The sequence below is a fragment of the Kluyveromyces marxianus genome, chromosome 8 (assembly GCF_001417885.1).
Source record: "Kluyveromyces marxianus DMKU3-1042 DNA, complete genome, chromosome 8".
In the NCBI taxonomy this organism is placed as follows: domain Eukaryota; kingdom Fungi; phylum Ascomycota; class Saccharomycetes; order Saccharomycetales; family Saccharomycetaceae; genus Kluyveromyces; species Kluyveromyces marxianus.
This window is the reverse complement of record NC_036032.1, coordinates 821,204-838,671: the sequence shown is the minus strand read 5'-3', so window position 1 is coordinate 838,671 and position 17,468 is coordinate 821,204. Positions and strand designations below refer to the sequence as shown.

The window sequence follows — 17,468 nt, the reverse complement described above, 5'->3', positions numbered from 1 at the left end:
TCTCCTATTTTTACTTCACATTATCAAGTTAGCATATAAATTTCTAGAGGCCCATATTGAATCATATATTTCTTTGGAATATTCATTTTTACTCAGTGAGAGCATATAGTTTGTCGACTTCTTCGGACGTTTTATTCTTGGTTTCCTTCAAAAAGAATGTGAAGAACCATACCGATACGAATAAGCACACAGCGAAAACAAACCCAAGTTTGAATCCGATCTTCTCAGTAACATAAGGAGTGAAAAGTGAGATGAAAAAGTTACAGAGCCAATTCATCGAAGTACAAATAGCCATTGAAATAGCCTTTGTCCTAGCAGGGAACAACTCTGAGATGACAACGAAAGAAACTGGACCACTTGTACATGCAAAAAACATGATATATATACAAGTAAAAGTGATCATAACTGCACCAGAAGCTTGAGGAGTTTTTGTCAAGGCAAACGATCCAACTGATGCGTATATTGACATACAAGTGAACATACCAACCGAACCAAGAATCAAACAAGCTTTTCGGCCTAACCTTTCTACCAAATAGATACCCAAAAATGTCGATGCAAAGTTGACTGATGATAATAAAATAGAGGTTAAGTATGGGTCCTCAATTCCAACAGAATTAAAAAGAGTTGTCCCATAGTAAAAGAAATAGTTTGCACCAGATAGTTGTTGGAATGCCATAACCATAATACCAATAAATAGTCTGAAACCTAATCTAGGCTCACCGAAGATAAATTCAAACTTTCCATGTTTCGTACCTTCATCCAACTTATCGTCTGCCTCTGCTTCTTTCATAAGGTTTTGAATATGATTCTCGACAAGAGGATCGTCTGTATTTAAGCTGTTCATACGAGCAAAAGATTTTTTGGCTTGCAAAACGTCACCGAATCTTTTAGTGAGGAATAAAGGGGATTCTGGCATTAAGTGAACTCCAAGAACCACAATTGCTGCCCATAAGTTTCCTAACCCCACAGGGATCTTCCAGGTAATATTGTCCCTTGCATTCAAAGTGTTCTTACAGCTATAATTAACAATATTTCCGGCTAGAATCCCTAAAGTAATCATCAATTGATAAAGAACAACCATAGCACCACGAATATTAATAGGTGCAGACTCTCCAATGAACATGGGGATCATAACTGCAGTAGCACCAACACCTAATCCAGAAATAAATCTCGCAAAGAAGAAATACCACCATGACGCGCCACAAGTCCAACCAATCAAAGTTCCCAAAGAGTAGATGGTTAGAGCTGCATATATTCCAGGTTTCCTTCCATTTATATCAGCAATCTTAACAAGAAATAGACCACCTAAAGCGCAGCTAATGTTGAAAATGGATACAATCAACCCAACAAGCATTTTGGGGAAGTAGTACATATTTGTGGCAGCATTATATTTAGTACCAAAGTGGTTTTGAAATGAAGCCATGTTTGTAATCCCACCTATGGTACCGACATCCCAACCAAAAATAAAACCAGCAAATGACGTAGCTAGACATAGCAAAATCGGTTGTAATGGCAATTTATTTTTGGCTGTAGTAGTATCCTTTTCAGAAGAAAATGCTGTTTGACTAACAATATTGTTGTCAAACTCCGAGGAATTTGTAGCCGAAGCGTTTTCCTTCATGAGGACATCTATGGCTTTTTCCGTTGTTTCAAAGGATGATGTTGTATCTTCTGACATATCTAAAGTTCTTGGTTGTCTTAGGGCGATACAGAGACACTTTACTGGTTGATGTTTTCGGTAAATTATAAAGTTATTCTGGTGACAGTAACATTTTATTCCCATATTTATACAAAAACATAAAATAAAACAGTTTCAAACATGTACTTGAGCAAATGTGTCAAACTCGCGTATAAGCAGTTTCTTAACTTAGATCGTATGAGATTTTGTGATAAAGCTGCTTCTTTTTTTACCAAGTCCAGATCATTTTCAAGAAGTGACACGCGCAAATTGCAAATCTTTGACACAATGTCGCAAAAACATTTGCCAAAAAAAACCAAAATATAGATATATAAGAAACGCTTGTGTGAATGCAACAAAACATATAGCTCCTTGAAATTCCGTATAGCCCATAATTTGCGTTTCATATCTGTATTTTTTTTGATACTTGTCACTTCACTTATGTTGGTTTGTAGCATCCTAATAAACAAGGTGGATAATAGTCTAAAAAAAAAAAAGAGTAAATGTGTAATATTACAACAGCGTTAAAGATTGAAACGTTAGATTTCTAAATTAATATTCAACCAGTGATATTTCCGGTGATCCGAGATACATTCGAAACTACTGACTCTCTGATTTCCTGTGGCCAATTATATTTTCAAGGGAATGCGCATTTGAGCTGTGAGATTCGCCCTCATGTTCAAAAAAGTGGTCAAAGTGGAAATTATGATGCTGTGAATGGAGAAGTTGCAATTTTGAATTATTCAATGATGCGTCTTTAGAAGGATTGTAACTGACTTTCCAACTCTTAGAATCCTTGAGCTTCTCTGCAGCAAGATCATCAATATTTTGCTTTTTCCCAGTATAATAATGATTCTGTATGTTAGCTTTTAGGTATTCTCCTCTCGATTTTGTATAGCCTGACTTGCCCCATTTAGATGCTAGAATATCCCAATTTAGGTTTGAATTGTTCGGCGTATAATGAATTCCTTGTTGATCTAGAAGAGAAGCTAACAAATAGTCATCATTGCCTAGGTCAGTTATTTGTAAGGCCTCTAAATCGATTAAATTAATGCCTTTTTCGTTTTTCGCCCAACCATTACCACCTTCCAGAATATCTTCGACGCATTCTTGTGGTGTATATTCGCCGGGACGTGGGTCCCACGGGAATTTGAAGGTCTTTTGGTACAATTTTTCAACTAGCTGGTTTGATATTGTCAAGGAGGCCAACGTTTCTCCATGCATATGTATAGTTTTTGGATGTGATAAATGCGAGGTTTTGCGAACTCCGCCGGATAATTTGGAGTCGGAACTTTCTGGTGGATGGAGTGATGATATTGGCGTCGTTGGGTTAGAAGACGTATCTGAATAGTTTTCCATATAATTAGATAGTTCCAGTTTGTTTTTTTGCAACAGTTGTTCGCCGTTAGTTAGTCTAAAGTCTTCGAATTTCCCCCTAATTAACTGCATCTTGATTGACATGCTTAAAATAGAGTTAACTTTTGATTTCTGAAGTAAAAACCTGTCATGAAATTCCGTCCCATTCTGGTCAATAAAATGTGTTACATCAATCGTCACATTTCCTAATAAAATTTTACCTGTAACCTTTTGAGTATAGGTATGGCTATGATGGTTCAGCTTGCCATTACTTTGTTCGTTCTTTGTAACATCCTCTAGAAATTCGAAATACACTTCAACGATAAGTATTTTCTTCGAAAGGCTCTTGTATTTATCCACATGCAGTTTAACCTTTATTGGAGGGTCAACTTTGTAGTTCCACACCGCCCTATGATTCTTTACAAAAATTCGCTCTGTGACACCTTTGCTCTGGTGGTTCGTATCAATCTGCTGCCCTTCTTGCTCGATCTTAGAAGTGGACGTCCCTGTTCCATCTTTTAAATGCCATTTACAATAGCAGTATCCAGCCGATTGTGGAATGTTAGTGAGTTGGTTGATAGAAAACCTGAGCAAAAACTTTGGTCTTCTACTTTTAGACTTTTGAGAGATGTTAATCATAGCTTCAAATTGTCCTACAGGATCACAATGGAAAAGGATTACACTGTATGGGGACTATGTATTCTTCTAGAGTTGTGTTAAGTTGTAACGAATATTCGATAGGGTGATAGTATTAGAAGGTACACACTATTTATTTGACAAACGTCGTGTGATAACCGAGTTTATGAAATACCCATTTCCTTATTATTTCTTAATTATAACGGGTATTATGAAAAAGAACAAAAGTGACATAGGCTAAAACTCGGATCGGAGATATTACAAAAAGACAAGACGTTGGTTAAATTCGTACACCAATCATGAGAATTTTAAATCTACAATTCCAATTCATTTTGCAAGTGTCATAGCATAAAAATATTCAATAAGACTATTTAAGTTGTAAAGTGTATCTGTTTTGGTATTGATACCTTGTCTAGGTGGAAACAAACTAACTACCTTTGTTCTACGAAAAAAGACTACTTTTAATGTAATCTCATAATTTACAGTATAAACAAAAAGACATCACTGACTTTTAAAGCTAGGTGAAATCCAAATTCTAAGGTTTGCATTGCATTAATTGAAAGCATTGAAGAGTAACACACATTGTTGTTGAACTTTACTTGCTAGTCGAGGCTTGATGAGCGAATCGTTTTTATCGCTGTATTCAGACAGTTCAAATGTTTCTGCATCTGGAAAGAGTCAACGCAAATTGATAGAAATTGGGTCTCCTACTCTAGATTCTCTTAGAGGGCTATCTGTAGAGCCATCGTCGCAGACTGATCCTCTAGAGTCATTTGATTTCGACCGTTATATTGCTCCGTATGACTTTTCAGAACAAGTAGCGGAGTATACAGAACAATCAAAACAATCGGTTGCGCAAAGATGTATTGGAAATTTACAAAGGATTGTCGAAAGTATGGAAAGTGAGACACCAGTATTAGTATCCCTGGGTTTAAGCATATCCAAAGAGACATGGAATGTGAAGAATTATACAATTGAAGATGAGTTTCCAGTGGAAAATGTCCCATTGAAGGTGAATGTTATCAAGACACTGAATAATACACTAGATGACTACCTGCGCAATACTAACCCCCAACGCGTTGAGGTTGTTGCTCGTACATTGCAGTATTTGAATAAGCTTGTGCAAGCGTCCCTGCAAAAGCCATTGAACGAACATGCGCCCAAGAGTTCTGGATCAACGTTCAATCCGTCGTCGGGAACTTCTATGGCTCAATCCATAGAACCTCTCAGTCGCAGACAAACCCAGATCGATAGAAAATCTCTTTACGTATCTAAAAGAATACCCAGCGGAGGAGCAGGAGGGGGAGATACGAGCTCCATCTCTAGTTCCAAAACAACAAGCTCTAAATCGAAACGTAATATTTTCCAGAAAATGAAGGTCATGTCCCGCTGGTCAGTTCACCATTCAACGGTAGAATACCCTGAAACTTCACATGTCAGCCACGAATCTACGGTACAATCTGTCACAACTTCAGTCCTGTCTGTTTCTACTCCCCAATCCTTCCGTCCCGAAGAATCCTCCTTCGATGCATCATCAATTCGCACGACTACCCACACCGGCTCGAATAAAACTTCTTTCAAGAAGCAGGACATCAACGATACCCCAGAATATATCCTCTGGATTCAAAAACTAACTACCCAAGTACAAAGGCTCCCGCAAACCGCACAAAACGACATCATTTTTTCGTTCATTAACAAATGCATTATCCCATTCATAATAAACGACGGTCACTTGCTCCAAGTCGGACTTGTGAGCCGGTATATATTCTAAAACAAAAAATATGTGGATCATATGGAACCTACCTACCTACTTTTTCTTCTACTTCCATAGTTCACCCGCCACTCCCCAGCACTCTGTAACTGGCCCTCGGTCGTACTTTATTTAACTCATTGTTCCTGTACATACCGCGGTTGCTATTACAATATGGTCACGTGGGTGGACTTTGTCGTAGCTTCCTCATCTCTCTGTATACATTTTCCCAAGTTTAGTAAATGTGTATGTAAACGGTGTGTGGCATATAATAGTGCAGGTAAGTTAACGCCGGGTAATTATTTGGTGTTTCGATTGCCCGGAAAAATGAAACCTGGCGAGAAAAATGGAGACCTGGCAGTTAACAAGAAGTTTGTTTATTATTATTGTTTAGTAAGGAAGATGAAGAAGGAAGATTTGAAGGCGGCAAGAGGAAGAGTCAGCGCGGCTAAGCGTAATATAACTACATTTACGTGAGTTTTTTACTAGAAAAGTTAGATTTGTAGAAATTTCGGGCGATAAGTCGTTGATTATCGTTTATACGTATACGTTTGGAAAAGTTCCATAAGAGAAGAGGAAGAATAACAAGAGAGTTTAATAGCGAAACCAACTTTTGCGGTTATAAGTTTACTAGATGGCATCTAATAAGCTACCGATGCTGTCGCCTTTAGACACGGGCAGTATGCGTAGTGTGAGTGGTGGAGAAGCGTCAGTGGGAGAGACGCCACTAGGCTTAGGGTTTCAGTCTGAAAGGACATTCCCGTTGTATATTTGTATTACTGAGTATACGAAGCGTATGGATGATGAATTGGACATGCGTCCCGGTGATAAGATCCAGGTGATTACCGATGACGGGTCTTACAATGATGGATGGTACTTCGGTAAGAATCTAAGGACTCAAGAAGAGGGTCTTTACCCGAAAGTGTTTACACAGGTTATTGCCATGGAACGGAAGCCAGAGCTGATGAGGGCAAAAAGCTCTAAACGTATCGCCAGTCCTCTGGCAACTGGTAGCACTACTAACTTGTCGTATAGATCTAAGGATGGTTCCACAAGCGAGTTGCCTACTCCTCAACCACTAGAAACTGCTCAGCCAGCTATGTATAGAAGGTTTGACGCTTTCAAGGGGCCTCAGTCGATTAACGACATGAATGAGAAGATAAATGGCAACTCAGATGTTAGAGACAGCAGTCGTGAAGCTAAGGCTCCTCCAGTTGACCGTAACATATCTATGAAGAGTACAATGAGTGATATCGACAAGGCGTTAGAAGAATTAAGAGGTGACTCTTTTCCTTCCAGCAATAACTCATCGGACGAATTGCAACAACAGCAATCACAAAAACAGAAAAAACCATATTTGTCAAGAGTTGCCTCGGGCTCCTCTCTGGACTATGTTCCCAGCAACAAAGTCAATGAGGCAAAAGAACTTCGCCCAGAAGATGTGAAGAGTTGGACACCAGAACAGGTCACCGCATATCTTATTTCTACCGGTTTTGATGTGGAGTCTGCCTCCAGGTTCCAAAAACACAAAATATCGGGTACCATCCTGTTGGAATTGGAGTTGGCACACTTGAAGGAGTTGGAAATACATTCATTTGGTACCAGATTTGAAATTTTCAAAGAGATTGAAGCATTGAAAGAGATATCTACAAGAAGTAATGCATCATCGACAACTTACGGTAATAAGAGAGGTAGTCTCATGCCAGCTGCTTCTTTTGATCAAAATGTGGAAATTAATGTTACTTCACCTCCAAAACATGAAACACCTACTTATCGTGGTCATCTGAGGAAAACATCACAGTCAATGGAAGAACTGGGTTCAAACTCGACCCCTACTCCAAAAAGTTATACAACCCCATCTTCTACCGTTCTGACGAAGAGCTCTCAAAAACCAAGGCCGGCATCGCTACTGTTCACTAATGAGACAACCAAGGCTCCAGATATCACAGAAGAGGTATTTGCTTCTCCAAGAAGGGCACCAAAGCCTCCATCATATCCATCTCCTGTTCAACCTCCGAAATCACCAATGGTAGACAGTGCTGGTTCAGGCTCTAGTTCAAGTGGAAGATTCTTGTCTCCTCAACCAGTTGTAACAAATCAAGGCTCGAAATACGCACACCCTACGATTTACGAACAGGTCACTGATGGGAAATCAAAAATTCGTGCAGATCAAGAAGTGCAAGATCTGACAACTCAGGGATTCGAGTTTCCTCCAAAGAAGAAACAAGGACCATCATCTAGTATGCCCAGTCTTCCAAACCCTTATAACAAAGAATCTGACCCTATGGCCTCTAATTCAAGCACTAATGCAGCGGAAAATCGTAATAGTGTTATCTACACTAGACACACTAAAACCAAGTCTGGTGGATCCTTCGTTGAGCTATTTAACAGAATATCAATGTTATCTGAAACTACTGAAGGCAAAAATGCCGATCGTGATCACGATATTGGCTCCGAAGCTAATGTAAATAAAGAAAGGCCGACATCGAGTGTTTATGGGCACTCAAGGTCCGCCTCATACACCGCTTCTCATAATAGAAAAGCTTCACAAGCATCTAATTCGGAAAAGAAACACAGAAGAAATTCATCACTGTTGTCGTTCTTCAAAGAAAAGGATGAACGTAGTGAGAGCGAAAACACAGGGAATAAAGGTTCAAGACACGGGTCTGTTTCTCATAGTAGAAAGAACTCTTTTGTCAGCCCTTACAAAACTATAAACAATGGAACACCAAGCCAACGACACTCCATGCTATTGAGTACTTCCCCTATTAAAGATCTGCCACCCCCACACACCCGTAAAGAAAGCAAAAGACGCTCTGTTAGTGCAAAGGATCCGTCTACCGAAATATTTTATGACGCTAAAGATTCTCTGCATGACATTGAAGTTAACCAAAATCGGTCCATTAGTGAATCCAGTAAGCCAAAGACTACTCGCGGTACGAGTACGAAATCTATGGGAAAACAAAAAACTACTGCTTTCACGGAAGGTATTCGTAGTATTTCTGTTTCTGAAGCGATGCGTGAAGCTGACTGTTCAGGTTGGATGAGCAAAAAAGGTACTGGGGCCATGGGTGTGTGGAAGAATAGATTTTTCACTTTGCATGGTACTAGACTATCTTACTTTGCAAATACCACAGATAAGAGAGAGCGTGGTTTAATTGACATTACTGCACATAGAGTTCTTCCTGCTAAAGAAGATGACAAGTTTGTTTCTTTATACGCTGCTAGTACTGGTAAAGGTCGGTACTGCTTCAAACTAGTTCCTCCCCAACCAGGATCTAAGAAAGGGCTTACATTCACTCAACCTCGTGTTCATTACTTTGCTGTTGATACTAAGGAAGAAATGAGGGCTTGGATTGCCGCCTTAATAAAGGCAACTATAGATATTGATACTTCTGTTCCTATAATCAGCTCTTGTGCAACACCCACTGTCTCACTATCAAAGGCTCAAGAAATGCTGACTCAAGCTCGTGAAGAAACAAGAATTAGGGAGCAGCAGAAGCCTCTTAATGAGCATGATGAAGAATGGGATCAATTAAGAACTGACCAAACGCAGAGTTCGGAAGATTTTGGTAACCTGTCCTCCCCTAGTATCACGCATAATACAACTATAACTTCTGGTCTAACAAGTCCGTACCTGATGGCAGATAATCTGGGACCAAATTCAACAGCTGCTACCGGATATTCCGCCAATGGTCTGAAATCACCAAATCCTCAAGGTGGTGAATATTTTGGCCTGGATCCTAAATTCCAGATCAACCGTATCTGATTGTGCACCTGCACTACTTTACGACGAGTTTCAATAATAACTTTATATAGATATTTTAGGTTCATTCATTGTCTCTGTGTACTATTATTATTACATATAATTAATACTATAATATTTTATTCTACTAACTTTTAATTTGAAAAGGATTTCCTCATGTCACAATTCCTGCTTCTATATATCTCGACGCAAGAAAGATTAAAATCAACCTGTAATATTTTTACATAGCACTTTTCTACTATTGAAATTATTATAACTTTGGGAATTTATCCCTGTTCGTGGCATTTTTCCATGGCTTCCTTAATTAATTGGCTTCCCTTCGGATCCAAATTCATGGCTATAGTATACTGGTTCATAGCATCCTGTTTTTTCCCTACAATTTGGTAAAGGTTTCCTAACAAGAAATGAACATGCGCCTCGTCTGGGGTAAGAGTTACTAATCTTTCAAAATTATGCAATGCAGAAGAGTACTGTCCCATATTCAATAACAATTGGGATTTCTTGAACAATGCCAAGGATGAGTTAGGCTGTAATTCATTTGCTAGTTCGTAAAAGTTTAGGGCCTTTTCAGGTTGTTGTAACCTTTCTAATGCGACACCACAGCAGCAGTTCAATATAACGTTTACTGGATTCAAGACTCTAGCCTTCTCAAAGTAAAGCAACGCTTCTTCGAATTTTCCAAGTTTAACGCAACACATACCGAGGCCATAAAGAGCATTATAATGTGTTTTATCGATAGTCAAAGCCTTTCGGAAGCAAGATTTGGCTTTATCAAATGAGTCGTTGTTTGAATATTCGTGGCCTTGTAAAGTATAAGCATATGCAAAGAATGGATCCAGCTGGATCGCTTTCCCAAATGCCGATATAGCTTCATCGTGATCTTTATTCAAGGAGTGTAAATTTCCTAAAGTGCACCAAGCAACAGGGTGATACTTATCCAGAGTCAATAGCTCCGCGCATAATGATGACAACGTTATTTTGTCTTGTAAATGCCACAGTATGGTAGAGAAAATGTCCATATCCTTAAATCTTGTAGGTTGGAGAGATCTTAGTTTAATGAAATAAGATTTAGCCATTTCATAGTTCCCCAATTCGAAATGAAGCTTACCCAAAGAAGATAGGCACCAAGGCATAGACACTGCTAATTGCAGTGGGATTTTGCTCTGCATGATTCTAATGGCTTTGAACGAATCGTATTTACACTTACAGTATTCGATGCGAATGAAATTGGAGAACAATTCTTCTAAACCGTGATCGAATACCATTCCCCGTATAGAATTGGCATTTGCGTTGTCGCTTATTCCGTTATTGTTGTTATTATTATTACTATTAAACGAACTACCCGTCATGATTTTTCTTTCCATTGGAGACCTTAGTAGCTTTGTGTGAGAATCTGTTCCGTACAGCTTCGAGGGTGTGGTAACACCAATATTTTTGTTCTCCAGCGGAATGTCATTCATGTTGTTTGGGATGGCGTTTGTAGTTGTCGCTGATGTTGTTGGAGTAGTGGTGAATCTTGTCTTTTTGAAGAAGTGCGGCGACACTGAAGCTCCTATATTGGAGGACGATAACAGCGAATTATTCTGGGAAAACGATACGTTTTGTTTATTCCTTGTTGGGACTTTGAAAGGTGTATGGGGTTTATTTTTCGATTTAGGGTCCAGGCTGTTGGTACTGTATCCCTGGACCCGAGAATGGTTGTGACTTTGGCTGTGGTTTTGGTTTTGTCCTTGGTTTTGGTTTTGTCCTTGGTTTTGCATCTTACTCTGGCCTTGACCTTGTCCTTGACCATGTCCCTGGCTTTGTTGATTACCTGCTCCTATTGGCACAGACGGTACTGATGTTGAAAGTTCAAATGCAGTGAGGGCTAGCGGGCTCCTGAGCTTACAAAGCTCCTCGCTGGCCTCCCAAAGATAAGGGTCCTCGTCCAAAGATGACTTGAAAAACGCCTCGCTTTTCGAATCGTGGTCCAGCAATCTGAACAACTTCCCGACCAAGAGGCAGATGGTCGATTTCTTCGGGTAGCCAAAGTGTGGTAGCGAGCTATCCCAATGGTACTGTAAGGACAAAAGCGTGTCTAAGGCATTGGAGTAGTTTTTCCGCAGCTTCAAGCAGCATCTGGCATAGATATAGGCATTTGCGACGCTCTGGTGCCTGAGTGGACTCGAAATAAACATCGAAGTGTGGTAGTCCCCGTCCATAAACAAACTGAGGGCGTAGTAGTAGCTTGCAAGTGTCTTTTCCCGCGATTCATCCTCCAAACTGGAACACTCGGCATAAAATAACTCTGCGATAAAAAGGGCAGACTCAATATTTAGCTGCGAGAGATGCGATGAAATGAGCGATTCCAACTTCCTCACCCGTTCTACAGAAATCCCAGTACCATTAGAAGTGCTTGATCCGTTTGCATTGATATTGACATTAACTGCACTGACCGCAGCTGTCGCAGAAGCTGCAGATGCAGCATTTTCCAGCGATCCCAGTCCTGAACCCACCATACCTGTAGCTGCTGAAGTAGCTGCTGATGCTGACGGCAGTCCACCGAAAAAGTCTTTGTCTGCTAGATGAGGGCTGTCCTGATTACCCAACGCAAATTCAGAACTTCTGGCTGTTCCTGTACCACCACCGTGCCGCACAGAACTGTGAAAAAGCATCAAATAAATTCTCTCAGACCTCCTGATTGTTAATCAGACGATATCTAACAAGTACTAAGCAGTCGTAAATACTAGGATCTTCAATATCTCCTTGTCCTTTTCTTCCTTTTTTCCTTTCCAATTTTTTATGGGTACAAATTACAATTGATATTATACACAATAATATTTACATATATTAACGCTGTTTGTTCTACACAATACAAAAATCACAATATTTTGATTATGGGAGGAAGATACAATGCCATCATGGATGGAGTTTGTGGCCTGGCACGGCAAAATAAAAAAAAAAAAAAAAAAAAAAAAAAAAAATGAATCACGTGAAAAGCACGGTTATTATTGATTACTGTTGCTTTCTCTACGAGATTTCCAGTGACGCTCGATTAATATCCAGTAGGAATATGATTAATAATAACTTATGTTTTGCAAACACTGGTTGTCTTTCGGAATGGATTCCTCTTTCTCAGGCACAGCTATGTCTGAAGTAACCAAGGGCAGTAATATTCGTTTGATATCTCTGCTGACTTTCATAATAATGTTGTTATCTCTTATCATAAGTCCATCAGTTGGTCACTAATTAATTTGTCATCACACATGGCAAGCGCGTTACTGGTCGTCAATAGTTCACTTCAGTTAACCAGTAGTTAGTAATAAATAAATGGTAATCCTTGGTAGACACCATATACGAGTCACATGTATTCGTACAAAGTTATTCTAAATGATTTCGAAATCAACAATTATTATTATCTCATCTGATATAGTATAATATAATATAACAAACATTTCCAATTACGGAAATGAGAGATGGTGCACGGACCTCTCTTTCTGTTGAGGCGGACATAAAATATTGTCCGGTGGCATCACCACCAGATATGAATTTTTATATAAAGGGGCACTAGATCTGGGAAATGACATAAGAAACACAGTCATGCAAGATTTACAGGTGCATCAACATACACTACCAGACATAAAGCGTAAGCCGACCATGTACTTTTTCAATTTTTTATTTATTATAGTTCTATCTAGCGTCGCTCACGCTAAAGTCACGAGTTTGCCCCAGTATAGTAATGAAAAGTTCACATACTACCAGGTGAGCGCTGGTAATAATACCGGGACATGTATTGAGCAGTACGTAGGGGGGAGGCCTTTCACTTTCGGCTTCGAGACAGGGTCAGCAGGACACTCTTTGTTCGAGCAACACCAGAGATCAGTAGACGCATTAAGTGACGTTCAGACAGCTGCTTTCATCGTGGTCAAGAACTATCATGGTCTAGAACACGCGCTAAACAGCGTGGAAGTTTCGAGCCTGGAGACTGAGGCTGAAGCTATATTGGTCGAATACGCGTCTGATGGTGTACTAGATGGAATTACTGGATGTGAAGATTATATTAATAATGCCACCAGGTTAGTCAACAATACGTACCAGTCGTCTTGGTCTGGCAATAATTTAGCAACCGTCACAGACTGCTTGAACATAGGCGTGCCAAGTTTTATTCAGTATGGGTTCGATCTGAGCTATGGTTCATGATGTCATCTTAAATCAGCAAGCCAGGAGCCCAGGTGTCAGCCCTAATAGTATTCACATCGTCAGGATCCACTTAGTTGACGACTGTTCGTGCTATCAACACCCATGCAACATGGGCGTGTCTGGCTGGGACAAGAAGCAAAGTGGGACTATGCCAAGAATCTGCATGTCGTCACTAGAGCAGTGTAAGGATAAATATAGTTGTTAAGTCTTGATAAAACAGAGACTATACATTCAAATGGAATCATAGCTGTGCCTGAGAAAGAGGAGTCCATTCCGAAATACAACCAGTGTTTGCAAAACATAAGTTATTATTAATCATATTTCTACTGGATATTAATCGAGCGTCACTGGAAATCTCGTAGTGAAATAAACAAGGTGTGAGATGCTGGGTTTGTAGCACAATCATCAAGTCAAACTCATGAAGCAAAACGTGTATATAAAGTGACCTTAGTTTTAAGATGATGAAGTTATATTCATCAAACGCAAATAATAGTTCATGATGACAAAAGAAACCATCGGGTGTCAAGTAAGTGAGCTATACCAGTACTCAGATATATATAACATTATCCCTAAGACATTATCATTCCTGCAATATGAAAAACAACAACTCTAATGAACATTCTCAACGTATGAGAGAGACTGACGATGTCAGTGACGACTCATCCGTCCAAAGGGATGTGTGATTCGAGGACAAAAGAGCTCCGAAGAAGTATTCATCTCCGGGTAAGTTTTCTAGAAAGCAACAATTATCTCATGTGACTGGTTGCTAGCTCTGTACGGCCGATTTCTCCGGGATTAACCAACAGTGTCCGGTCCTGTCCACGTGATCTGTTCGGAAAACAAAACAAAACAAAAAAAAAATTCCCTCTTCTTGTTTTTCTCCCCCGTTCTCCGCTACCGTTTTTTCCACTCTTTGTTCGGGCGCAGCTTTGCACGGCTCTGCTCTGCTCCCTTGTTTACCTGACTGACGGCCCGAGGCACGCGCAGCTCTTTTCTCTGTCCTGGCAACAACGAAGAATGTGTGAAGCTTGACAGGAATATTACTACTGCTATTCCTAGCTACTACTGGGGTCCAGGCCTAGGCCTGGGCCCCTGCACATCGCATCGGTGTTACAGACTGTTTTGAGGGTTTAAGTGATCTATATTTTGATTTACCAGAGAAGAGAAGGGTTTATTTATTGTTATTGTTTTTTTTTTGTTTACCTACAAGATGTTCACGCAGCGAACAGTCTGCTGCTTGGCCCAGGCAGTGAGTGGAGCACACGGCACCGACCAATGTCGCCACTACCTCACAATATAATGCGATGTGATAGTTGCAGCTTGTTGCAACTATTTTGGTGTGTGTGTGTGTGTGTATTTTTTTTTTTTTGGCGTGTTTTTTTTTCTTGGTTCTTTTTTTTTTTTTTTCTCTTCTCATCTTCCCACTCGAAACCTTTTGGGAATGGGAATGTGCTATTTGCCTTGCCTTATTCCATTCGGGTTGCGCTGCTGCATCGCATCAGGTAGAAGAAGTCAAGCCCCAGGTTGTAGTAGGTTTTTCTATTATTTCTGTAGTCTCATTAGTCTCTGAGTTTCTGAGTTTCTGAGTTTCTGAGTTTCTGAGTTTGTAGATTTTCCAGAATGTAGAGCGCAACAAAGAAAGAGATGAGCTGGTCATAACTTAGTAAAGTAAAGGTGTGTATAGTTTTTTTTTGTAAATTTGAAGAGCAAGAGGAACAGTCAACAGAGTGGTTGTGAGTTGTGTTGTTTTGTTTTGTTTTGTCGAGCCGTGCAGTGATTGATGTATACGGTTCGGTAGTACTGTGTATTTCTTCTGCTGTTACTGCTGATTTGTGATATTTTTCTGCATCCATATTATACTATACCATAATATAATATAATAATAAAACACACAAATACCATAAGTGTTACTCTCGCTTACATTTTTATTTCATTTCGATTCGGTACTCGTTCCCTCTTTCAGATCATAATACATTCCATATTCCTGCATGAAACTCAGATCTAGGACAATAGTAGCGACGATACTGGTGTTGTTCACGCTAACATGGTTGATTCCACGTACAAGGAATAGTAGGACCTCGACGTCGTTGCCCGGTTCGAGCTCGCGCAAGCAACAGCACCCTGGTCTGTCTATCAAAGAGTATGGGTTGGTGGGACCGAGATTCTACGAGTATGGTGACAAAGTGGACGTTATTGTGAACAAAGTTGAGTCGGACCTCACGCACTTTAGCTTCGGGTACTACGACCTCCATTTCACATGTCCTCCATCAAACAACGTCAAGGCGTTGCCCTTGACTTTTAGCGACATCTTGCTCGGAAACAAAAAGTGGGAATCGGACTACAAACTCAGCTTTGGTAAGGACGAGGACTGTGTTAGACTCTGCGACCGGAAAACTTATGCTGAGGGGAAGAAACAGGCCCACGAACTTATCAAACAGGATTATGTCGTACAATGGCTCACGGACAAAGAACTTCCGGGCGCTACCACGTACCTCAGTACCATAGACCAGAAGAAGTACTACTCCTCGGGGTTCCCGCTAGGCCACTACGATCAAGAAACAGGCGAAACGTACATCAATAACCATGTGATGCTCGTGATCCGTTACCACACAAATGACCAGGGCAAACATACAATAGTCGGATTCGAAGTATACCCTAAATCAGTCTCCGATTATCACTGTCCCGGTGCCTCGAAAAACTATCAACCTTACAAAATCGACCCAACCAATGAAGAGATTGAATACATCCCTTTCACTTACTCGGTATATTGGAGAGAAGATTTGAAGGTCGACTGGAAACATAGATGGAATTTCTTCATCAATGCTGGAGAGTTGAAAGAATCAACTTCTAACCAGTTCCATTGGATCACTTTGGCAAACGGACTCGTCGTTACCTCATTCCTTCTACTAATCGTCATTACCATCTTGAAAAAACAAGAAACAGACGGATCCATCATTACGCAATTGGCGGGTGAATGGCTCAAATCAAGAGTCCCCTTGAACTTCCAGTTGAATCTACTAGTATCAATGGGTATCCATTTCCTTTTCACCACTTTGGGAACTTTGATCATATCTTGCTCTTTGAACCAGTCGCATAGTATTGGAAATTCAGTCATCACTTGCGCGCTCTTCTTCTTCATCAGCGGCAGTTTCACATCTTCATTCGTCGGTGTCCTGCTAGAAGGGCAGGCCTCTTCGCAGCGCTTGCTCTACCACTCGGTTTTTTTCGGCTCGACACTTCCATGCGTTACGCTATTTATCGTACTGATCTTAAACAACATCCTAAAAGCTAATGATGCAGTCAATACAATTCCACAAAATGTTATCTTATTGTCCTTTGCCGTCTACTTCGCGTTATGCATCCCAATTTCTATAATAGGTGGGAAGTGTGCCGCTAGACTTTTCAAAATGAAAACTACGAACAACTTCCTCAAGAAATTCCAACTAACAGAAATGTCCAATCGCGATGTGAGACCAGTGTATGTCGATAGCAAGAACAGCACCCCATTCCTTTTGAGTAACCCAATCGCAATTACCTTTATTTTCGGTTTGATCCCATTCGCCCTTATTTATGTGGAACTATTGTTCGCATACAAATCATTATGGTTACAAAAGACTACATTATATTACTTATACGGGTTCCTCCTAGGTAATATCTTAATTGTTTGCACCTGTATTTGCTTACAATCCATCATCGGGTGTTATGTTCATCTACATTACGGTAATGACTCGCTGAGCTTCAAGTGGAATAATATATTTGGCAAGATTTTGGAGGCATGTCACTCATGGAGATGGAAAGCCTTTCATATGGGTGGTGCCGTAGCATGGTACTTGGAAATATACTCTATCTTCTACTTGATATTTGTGGCCAAGTACAGAGATTTCATCTCTTCTTTCCTATTTGTGTGCTATAGTACCTTCTTCAACATTCTTTGTTGGACGGCTTTTGGATCGCTAAGTTACCTCTGTTCTCTCTGGTTCATCGGTAAAATGAATGAATTTAATAAGGAAAAATGAAATTGAAATAATCATATTTTGACTTTACTGATTACATCCTATAATAAATTGAATCAAAAACCCACAACTACAAACAATCCATAATTC

The 17,468-nt window shown here is 40.0% G+C and overlaps 6 protein-coding genes across 6 annotated transcripts; 3 read left to right on the top strand and 3 right to left on the bottom strand.

Annotated features, from left to right (window-relative positions):
• Positions 1-88: 88 nt before the first annotated feature.
• On the bottom strand, positions 89-1,783 carry HXT14 (Hxt14p; the record flags this gene model as incomplete). The annotated part of the gene is made up of 1 exon (XM_022822143.1): positions 89-1,783. The coding sequence occupies one exon, from the start codon at positions 1,781-1,783 to the stop codon at positions 89-91; it is 1,695 nt and encodes a 564-aa protein (XP_022678433.1).
• A 495-nt stretch (positions 1,784-2,278) lies between these two features.
• KLMA_80387 (uncharacterized protein) lies at positions 2,279-3,673 on the bottom strand (the record flags this gene model as incomplete). Its single annotated transcript, XM_022822142.1, has 1 exon — positions 2,279-3,673. One exon carries the CDS (start codon positions 3,671-3,673, stop codon positions 2,279-2,281), a length of 1,395 nt encoding a protein of 464 aa, XP_022678432.1.
• Positions 3,674-4,286: 613 nt separating this feature from the next.
• Positions 4,287-5,441, top strand: KLMA_80386 (uncharacterized protein; the record flags this gene model as incomplete). The annotated part of the gene is made up of 1 exon (XM_022822141.1): positions 4,287-5,441. One exon carries the CDS (start codon positions 4,287-4,289, stop codon positions 5,439-5,441), a length of 1,155 nt encoding a protein of 384 aa, XP_022678431.1.
• Positions 5,442-6,054: 613 nt separating this feature from the next.
• BOI1 (protein BOI2) lies at positions 6,055-9,189 on the top strand (the record flags this gene model as incomplete). Its single annotated transcript, XM_022822138.1, has 1 exon — positions 6,055-9,189. The coding sequence occupies one exon, from the start codon at positions 6,055-6,057 to the stop codon at positions 9,187-9,189; it is 3,135 nt and encodes a 1,044-aa protein (XP_022678430.1).
• Positions 9,190-9,452: 263 nt separating this feature from the next.
• Positions 9,453-11,840, bottom strand: CDC27 (anaphase promoting complex subunit CDC27; the record flags this gene model as incomplete). The annotated part of the gene is made up of 1 exon (XM_022822137.1): positions 9,453-11,840. The coding sequence occupies one exon, from the start codon at positions 11,838-11,840 to the stop codon at positions 9,453-9,455; it is 2,388 nt and encodes a 795-aa protein (XP_022678429.1).
• A 3,513-nt stretch (positions 11,841-15,353) lies between these two features.
• Positions 15,354-17,381, top strand: TMN3 (Tmn3p; the record flags this gene model as incomplete). The annotated part of the gene is made up of 1 exon (XM_022822136.1): positions 15,354-17,381. The coding sequence occupies one exon, from the start codon at positions 15,354-15,356 to the stop codon at positions 17,379-17,381; it is 2,028 nt and encodes a 675-aa protein (XP_022678428.1).
• Positions 17,382-17,468: the final 87 nt, after the last annotated feature.